The sequence below is a fragment of the Brachycentrus maculatus genome, unplaced genomic scaffold, assembly GCF_059751285.1.
Source record: "Brachycentrus maculatus isolate JH-2025_06_01 unplaced genomic scaffold, ASM5975128v1 h1tg000051l, whole genome shotgun sequence".
In the NCBI taxonomy this organism is placed as follows: domain Eukaryota; kingdom Metazoa; phylum Arthropoda; class Insecta; order Trichoptera; family Brachycentridae; genus Brachycentrus; species Brachycentrus maculatus.
Genome location: NW_028280805.1, coordinates 239085 through 248535, shown reverse-complemented (window position 1 = coordinate 248535; position 9451 = coordinate 239085). Strand labels below are relative to the sequence as shown.

Here is a 9451-nt window from a genome sequence, read left to right as displayed (position 1 = left end):
CTTAAATTGTAATTGAAAGCGCCCGCAAAAGTTGGAAGGTTACGTTATAACTTTGAAGAAACAATCCATGTACAATAATAAATACCTTCGAGTATTACAGCACTCATTCCCTAGTACAAGGTATTACACAGTTCTAGTAATCGAATGATTTCATTTTTAATTTGAGATTCAGTTGGTAAGTACCACACGAAACAGTGGTACTTACCGAGTAGGTACAACTTAAATTTAAAAAAGATAGATTTTACCACAAAGTGACTGCCGAATCAATTAATGAAAAAAACGAATAATTTTAATCAAATTTACTAAGGTGTGTGTTGTTATATTTACTACGCGACTTTAGGATATAAGAAGGAAACTGTATTTTAAAAATTCTGACATAAGTTCTGATTTCCACAACCAGTTTATGGTAATTAACCATCAATCGTTGGTAATCGCTCAAATATTCATGGCTATTGCATCATTGTAAAGTACCATATACATTTTAGATCAATATTACCGTAGATTATATTTTTCCCAGCCATGTAACTTTTTTTTTAAATACGGTAAAAACGTTGAAATAAGATTTTTGCTTAGAGCCCAATATACGATAAATCGCAAGCTAATTTTCTTTAAACCCAGGTAACATTTGTGTAATTGAATTTTTTGCTTAGAAACCCGTTTTGTATTTAAAAAATATGTTTTTTCTTCAGAATAAATATATGGTTTTGAAAAAAGGTGTAGTTAAGGGGGAACATGCAGATTTCAAATTCAGATTTATTTCAATTTGATTTTTTTAGAATTTATATTGAAAAAAATATGTTAATTATTGTTTTAACTCCTAACCTTTCAACAAATATTTTATTTTCAAAACCGTATATTTATTTAAATAAAAACTTATTTTTCAATACAAAAACGGTGTTTTAAGAAGAAAATAACGATTACGTTAAATGTTACCTGGGTTTCGATAACATCAAGTTGCGGGCTATCAAATATCTCGCCCTAAGGGAGGTCTACACCCAAAGCTGTGTGCGAAATGGGCGATAAAGTTAATGAAGCAAGTACCCAAGAGTACAAGGGAAAACGAGGGTAATGTACCTGCATAATTAATTACGTACGTTAAAAACACACTTCGACAGAGAAACACAATTAAACGTCTTATTGCTACTTACCTGGTAGAAATGAAAAAAATAAATGGAGCGTGGAACTGGCAGTGCAATAAACGAAAATGCCACGAAACATGTAGACCGTCAATTATGTAACCTAAAAGCGATCGAAAACCCGTCTCTGAAGGAAAATTAATTAAAAATAATTACTACAGTATCGACACGGAAAATTGATAAAAAAATTAAATAATGAAACAGAGATTCAAAGGGAAAACCTGGAAAAAATGCGTATTGTCACTTTCTCGGAAAAACCATACTAAATATTTGATATTTTCCATAGAAAAAATAATTCTTGAAAATTGGAGATTATTTGATTATTTTTTATTCATATTCAAATCAAATCAAATCAATATATTTCTTTATGAAAACAAGCTTTGCCATGAAAATGACACTTCAGTGACATACATATAGTGTGTGTAGACATTAAATTCACGGTAAAGCGCGAAACCTGAACTTCTATAGGTATCTAAATAGAATTATGAAACATATCGTAGTCATACAGGAGAAAGTGACCAAGTGCATTGTTTTACAAAACCGTGATATTTGATATCTTACTAGCTTAATATTGCCCTGGAAAAATCCCAAAGCATTTTAAACTTGGAAGTATAATATATTGACTAGTTGAAAATGACAAACTGCATTGGTGTTTATTTTCCTGCCAAGCAATACTGACTTAAATGGCCCTCCTGAACATTTTACGTTTTGGTAGTTGGTCACTTTCTCCTGTACGACTACGATATACGACAATAATATAAGTGGTTTTAGTCGAAAATGATAATCTTACCTTCTTGTGATTCCAGAGAACGTTCGCACTGGGTTTGCCGCGTCGGATGTCGCTCTGGTCGATGACGTCATCGTGGATGAGGGAGGCGGAGTGGATCATCTCGCTGATGAGGGCGACCTGCCGCTGTGAGAAGAGGAGCCCACTGGAAACGAAGTGATTCGGAGTTAGTTTTGAACGAAACTGGAGTGACACTTGCAATACGGCATTTAGCCGAAATAAATATACCAAAAGTGCAAAAGTTCTTTCGTATGCGTATAATATTGTTATTTATTTTCAAACCCTTATCCGCATCCCTATGATGCATAGGGCGCTGCGTGACACATCGCCTGGAGTGACTTCTTGTTCCGTTTTACCCTAGTTATATTCCTGCTACGAGTTTTGGTTGTTACTTCAATGTCGATTTTACTACTAACTACTCCATCAAGAGTCAATTTTCGTATGAGTAAGCAAGGAGAATAAAAAATCAAACATCTTAATGAACATTTATTTATTGACTTGGCGTTTAATTTGTAGAACTCCATTTTAATTTATGTATTAATTTTAAATCAAACACAGATTTTTTGAGTCTACTAAGTTGTATTTTATTAACAAAAAACACATAAAAAATTATATTGTGACAATTGTTTCGCCTTGTTAGGGCATTATCAAACGAATTTCGTTCGAAACATTCGTTTGATAATGCCCTAACAAGGCGAAACAATTGTCACAATATAATTTTTTATGTGTTTTTTGTTAATAAAATACAACTTAGTAGACTCAAAAAATCTGTGTTTGATTTAAAATTAATACATATCTTAATGAACGATCGATTCCGAATTGTAAATATTATACTTTATGAGGTACGTGACTGATTTTTTTTTATTAAATATGTATATTCTTCTTCTTCTGACCCTTATCCGCACCCGATAATGCATAGGGCACTGCATCATATAAACGCAGTGTTATCTTGATCGTTAACACATGAAGGAAAGGTGATCAGTCTTCCGCCTCAAGAACCAGTCCAGAGTAATATTGAATAAATATTAGAATGAAAAAATCTCTAATATTTTTTGACCCCTTTATGGGAATCGAACCCGAGACCTCCAGAACGGTAGCCAAGCGTGCTGACCATTACACTGCGGAGGCGGACTACTAATTAATTTATTTACTACGCTTTTTATGACAAAATGAACTATATCTCAACATAAAATATTACATATTAAATATTTCATGAAGGTCTCTTTTGATTTTTTTTTCAAACGATGGTGTCGAAAATTCACGTGTGAAAGAACGTGTCAATAAATGTATATCTTTCGAAATTTAAGTATTGTGTTTTTATTTAGGTAGGAGTTATCATTTATTATTTACTTTGCTTATTATAAACAAGGTTTATAGATCAATTGGTGGATTTTTTTTTCTTCTAGCTAAGATCACGTTTTATTTTTATCTGTGTTGGGAATAGGGAGGATAAATTAGTGTGGGCCAATCAGAAACATCTCAGCATTAGCTCATTGCTGAGAGAAAACCATTAAAATTCCTCAGGAGAAGTCGGACTGTTGACTGTCGTTAACAGGCTTTCCTTTCCACAAGAAGAGGGTTCGGTATTTTGTGTCCTAGCTTGGCTTATGGTACTAATGTCCTTCACAATTTTTATAATATATTAAGTAGTATGGTTTTCAATAATACGTAGAATGGTGAATGTTATACATATATAAAGTTATCACTTAAACCACCTTATGGCAGGTCATACGCCCTGTAAATACTGAGACATTTATATTCTTCATTTATGTTGAGATGTCAATATAAGTAACTCCTTAGTGGAATAACCCAGAATTGTAAGCATAGTTTTTATTTTATTTTTTATTATTTAATATATTAACATTTTTATTTATAACATGATACATTTGAAACATTTATACAAATAGAAAACTTTTATATTTCGATTCGCTGTACCTCTCCAAAAAAGAGACTGAGCTCTTGTGCTTGGAGAGCGACTTACACTCGTGGTTTAATGTTATATAATAAATGGTATAATAGTCTTTTTTGTATATTTTTTCAATATTTATGTGTAGTATTTTTATATCATCTATTTTTTAAAATTTCTTTAGGGAGTTTATTGGAATGTATAATTGCCAAATATTTGAAGTTTTGCTGAAATTGCTTAGTGTTGCATTTTGGAGTAGAAAAATCTCGAAGATAAACTTTTTTTAAGTTCAAATAACTGTCACCCTTTAGTATTTGAAAAATTACGTTTTTTTTATAAATGGTTATAAAAAAACCGCATTTTCGGACACACTCAACATATTGTAAGTAAATATAGCATTTAGACAAAATACTCGCCACGTTTTATTTTTATATGTCATTAATTTATTTATGTAAAAACGTGATTTCATTTTAAAATATCATACCCTAAAAATTTGGAAGTATACTGAGTGGTCTAATTCACTTAAAAATTACAAAGTATAATGAGACCCACATTGAAAATAATGTGAATATTTAAAAACGAATTTTAAAATGTACTAAATACACCCAATTAGTGTTCCAAGTAGGCGTGTAATTCATTTAAGCTTATTATTTATCAACAATGTTCACAGTGTTATCATTTTCTTCGCAATCATTTATAAAACTTTAATTATATTTTTTATTTTACTTACTTTTACCACGGATTGAAATTAAATTAAAACCATAATATGACGGATGTCATGCGGCAACTGGGTAGTTTTTTTGTCGTTTTATTAATTTAAAAAATCTAGTCAGGGTATTGCGTTATATTGTATGTAATTTTTTATCCGTCTTTTTTATATGAATGCTCTTTCCAAAGCTGAGCGAATCGGTCCTTTATTTTTACTTTAAGGACGAAATAACGATACAAAATGATAATTATTCATTTTGATTATAAATTAGTACAAAATGAACTGCATTGGATATATGCGTAAATGGATTATTTGAAGAATATACGAGTTTATTCAGTAAAGTAAAAGTGTATATTTTTAGATTAAAATAACAACTAAGTATGTAGTTTTTTCCACATGATTTTATTTTACCAGCAACCGGATTGTAACGTTAATTTCATGGTAACCGACATCATCGTACTAGTGTGATGATGTCGGTTACGACGAAACCCGGTTGCTGATGAAATAAACTTCATGTAGAAAAAAACTACATATTATACTTCTTATTTCATTCTATAAAATGCAGTTCCACCAAGAAATGTCAGTACAAAACTTAAAGAGTAATTTTTGCCCTCCTCTATTATGCAGTGGCTGTCTTGTTTGACAACTGTGCTAGAAGTCACGGGTTCGATTTTCAGGGGGGGGGGTCAGATAAATATTTGTGATCTTTACTCAAAATTATAGTGAGTATCTTCTTGGACTGGTATTTTAAGTGCATGACAGATCACCATGCCTTCTTATAATCGACGATCAAGATAACACTCAATCGATCAGATGCAGTTTCCTATGCACTATTGGCTGCAGATAAAAGTAAGAAGAAATAAATAATTAGAACTATTTTTAAAAGATTAATGTTTTCTACTGACATTAATTGGCAAAACTGCATTTCGTATAATAAAATAACAACTTAGTATATAGTTTTTTTTATTTAGCCAGTGACCGTAAGGATCACCGGTCACCGATCAAATAAAATTGTTATTTTATTATATATAATTATTTATGTTGACACTTTTGCGGAATGAACAACTATAGTTGGAATTTCATCAAAAACTGTTAATAAGATGTAAGAATTTACCTCGAACACGGTGAATGACGATACTTTGCTCGTAGGTGTTAATTTATTGAGTCGATATCGATGTACGCACAAAGCAAAAGGTTCGCGGTAAATGATTATGGACACAGGTGTAAAGACAAATGTTGACACTGGTCAAGTATCGGGCAGCAGCGATGACGTACTTAGTGTCCAACTACCCACACAACTCATTGTTTCCTGATAAGATTTACAAATTATGCCTTCATTTGAATAAAATATTTATATTTTATCAAATGGGGCTAATCGTCCGCCTCCGTAGTGTAATGGTCAGCACGCTCGGCTACCATTCTGGAGGTCCCGGGTTCGATTCCCAAGGGGGGTGAAATAAATATAAGTTATTTTTTTCACTGTAATATTTATTCAATATTACCCTGGACCATTTACAAATTATGCCTTCATTTGAATAAAATATTTACATTTTATGTAATGGTGCTAATATTTTATCTAATGGGGCTAATTGTCCGCCTCCGTAGTGTAATGGTCAGCACGCTCGGCTACCGTTCTGGGGGTCCCAGGTTCGATTCCCAAGGGGGGTAAAATAAATATAAGTTATTTTTTTCACTGTGATATTTATTCAATATTACCCTGGACTGGTACCTGACGCGGAGGGCTGATCACCATTCCTTCATGTGTAAACGATCAAGATAACACTGGGTTTATATGACGCAGTTCCCTATGCACCATCTGAGTGCGGGTAAGGGTTTTAATATTATCATTATTATTATCTAATAAACTAAATTCTGTCGAAATTCGTTCTCTCAGACGTTGTATGATAGATGTTCAAACGGTGATATAAAGAAATTTCATTATATCCTGAATTTTAAGATGGAGCCATTGAGAGTTTAAAACAGGCGTCGGAAGACCCCAAAAGAGATGGTCCGATAACATGACAAACTGGCTGCAAGCAGCAACTGACCAAACGAAATGGAAAGATACCGAAGCGGCCTATATCCTGCAGTGGAGGACAGAGGGCTCATGAAAAAGAAGAAGTCATCATTTAAACATCTATCATACAACGTTGGCAATATCACACAAAAATTGTCATAATTAAGCATTTCAAAAATCTATTTGGTGGATAAGTAAAAACGTTGTATGATAGACGTTCAAATGCTGATATAAGGAAAGAAAGCAAGGCTGAGATAAAATAAAGAAAGGTGTGTTGAGATGGTTTGGGCATGTGAATCAAATGAGTTAAATAAGAATAGTAAAACAAATTGATGACGAGAATGTGGTTGGTAATAAAAGCAAAGGAAGACCGAGGAAAACTGATCAAATATTTCAAATGATTCAACGTGGTCAGTTCAGTCGGAATAATCGGCAGGTATGTGTGAGGAGATACATGGATGTGAAAAAGGCTTTCAGCGAAAAAAGATTGTTCGCAAAAACAGATTAGTGTGGTAAAATATTCCAGATCTCTATTTTGTAAATATTTTGGTAAACTTAACATTTTAAAGATTACAATTCATTCATAATTTAATTTGGAGAAATCAAGAAAATAAAACGAAGGTTATTATGAATATTATGTAACGTATTACAATATGTTTAAAAAACCAGTCGATTCAGTGAAAAAACATTAAAATGTGATAATGGAGAAGATTCCATACATTGTTTACGTAACATAAGAGGACCGCATATCATGAATAAATTAGATCATCCTGATTCATAGATTCTAGGAAATTATAAAAACAACGGCTTTTTTCTGAAGGAATACCAGTATGTTAAATATACACGCATCCTGTTGGCAAGTCCATAGTAATTAGTTAATTAAAAATGGTTATCAAAAAGCTAAAACAGTAATAATTGCCTTTGATTCGAGTGTCCTTAAATAAACAAAGGACGCAACAACCAAATTGTGCGTAAGAAAAAAAAATATTCTAAAAGGTCCTCTCGAAACCGGACGCTTGATTTGAAAATGTTTTAAGTTTCGCAAAAATGGAATAAATTAACTTGAGTGCTGCTTGCCTTCGAATAAAATATTCCCAATGCTATTAAAGCTAAAATAAGAATTTAGGAGAATCCGGTTTCATCGCGTATTTTGTGAATTGGACGTGGAAACTGGTTGCCTTGGCAACAAAAGCTGAGAAAAAGGTTCATTGACATAAATAATTTGAGGAAATTGTAAGTTTATATGTGCACAGTACCTGTTTTCTCTGTATATGTGTCGGTTGATCGCTCTGGACATGAGGACTGCTACCATTGGTCTAAGCGCCTTACCCTGCCCGTCGAAGTAGTACGTTGATATATTTTTTAATTCGGGTTGATTTGTGTTTTTTATTAATTCCTGAAAAAAAAGAAAATTAAATTAAAACTTAAAATAAACAAGAAAGTAAGTGTAGGTTGGATATCCAATAAAGAGGTCTAAAATTGCGCCTAGATTTACCCGATATAAGGAAAAAATATGCTGTAGTAGATATAGCATTTTTTTACTTAAAGTGCTTGGATCGACTTGCTGTGAAATATTGGCCCTGATAATTCCCATAATAAATCTTAATCACGACTATACCTCTCATATCACAATTTGACCCTTAAATTTTTCAATATCCTCTTTTTTTCTAATTTATTTCATAAACCTTAAAAAATGTATATCCGATTTACATTACTTTTTTCATCATTTTGCACGACCGGTGATGAGCGGTCGAATGAAAAACGAATATAATAACCGTTTCTTTAAAATAAGTAATGACATAATTTAGTTAAAAAGATCAATCAGAACCTAAAATCTGGTGGTGTCAGTCTACGTAATTGGAAAGCATGAATGGCTAGATGTATTGATGTGAAGGAAACTAAGAGTGTATGTCAGGAGAGGTAGGTACAGAGGATGGAGCGTGGCGGTCCATCCTCTGTGCCTACCTCTACAGGGAAACAGCATGATGGTAGTAATATTATTAGTAATATATCGGTTATTCAAAGCATACATATACAAATTTATGGAATTACCAAAGAGACGGAAATGAAAACAGTTTTTAGAGACTGTAATTATTTACAAATATATGTAATTAAAAAAGTTAAAATAACATTTCAATTATAAACAGTGATATGGGAAATGATAATAAAGATACATGAAAATATATCCGTATGAGAAAATAAATACTTTAAACCGCTAAAATATGAAATTAATCTTTTATGAGATAATTATAAAATGTAGCACGATGCAGAATGGAGAAATTCTCTCCCTATATGGGTTCTTGAGAGGGGTTTAATTTTATACTGCTATATAAAGGCGAAACAATTGTCACAAAAGCAAATAAAAACAAACCCAAGATATTGTTGGTTTTATGTAACTTAATTACTAAGAAGTTTTATAATCCAAACCAAGCTTTTAGGGGAAATAGACCAAAGATATTGAATAGATATTTTCAACGATTAGTGGCATTTTTTAAAAAAAGTATTTGAAAAACAATAAAAAAGTACGAATGAAGTACATAATTTATAAAAAGTGTCCATAATTTATAAATATTTTTTAATTTACAATTTTTCTTAATAATTAATAAAAAATGACAATCAAACAAATTTGAACTGAATATTTCAACAATAATACGAGCAATATGGATTCGAACAATGTTTCTTTATTTCAAGAAAATGTCTAAATAGTTTTATGTACGAGTGACTTATTTTTAAAATGGCACCTATGATTTTTTTATTAAATAACAACTTTTTATAAGTTAAATCACAAATGTAACAAATTTTTTGTATCCACATAAATATTTTTAATGGAGTTTTACTATCTTGTACGATACTTTTTAAAAAAAAAATATTATACACAAATTTACGTTTGCTCTTA

At 31.6% G+C, this 9451-nt stretch overlaps 1 protein-coding gene across 1 annotated transcript in view; it reads right to left on the bottom strand.

The window, feature by feature from the left end:
• Positions 1 to 1884: 1884 nt before the first annotated feature.
• The window catches only part of LOC148312015 (all trans-polyprenyl-diphosphate synthase PDSS1-like), a gene marked incomplete at its 3' end in the record, with an annotated part of 92059 nt that continues 84492 nt past the window's right edge, over positions 1885 to 9451 (bottom strand). The window contains exons 3-4 of the mRNA XM_088277967.1: positions 7812 to 7951; positions 1885 to 2068 (exon numbers count right to left, since the gene is read on the bottom strand). Of these exons, the coding sequence (XP_088134093.1) occupies positions 1885 to 2068; positions 7812 to 7951 (324 nt within the window). The remainder of the gene's footprint in view (positions 2069 to 7811; positions 7952 to 9451) is intronic.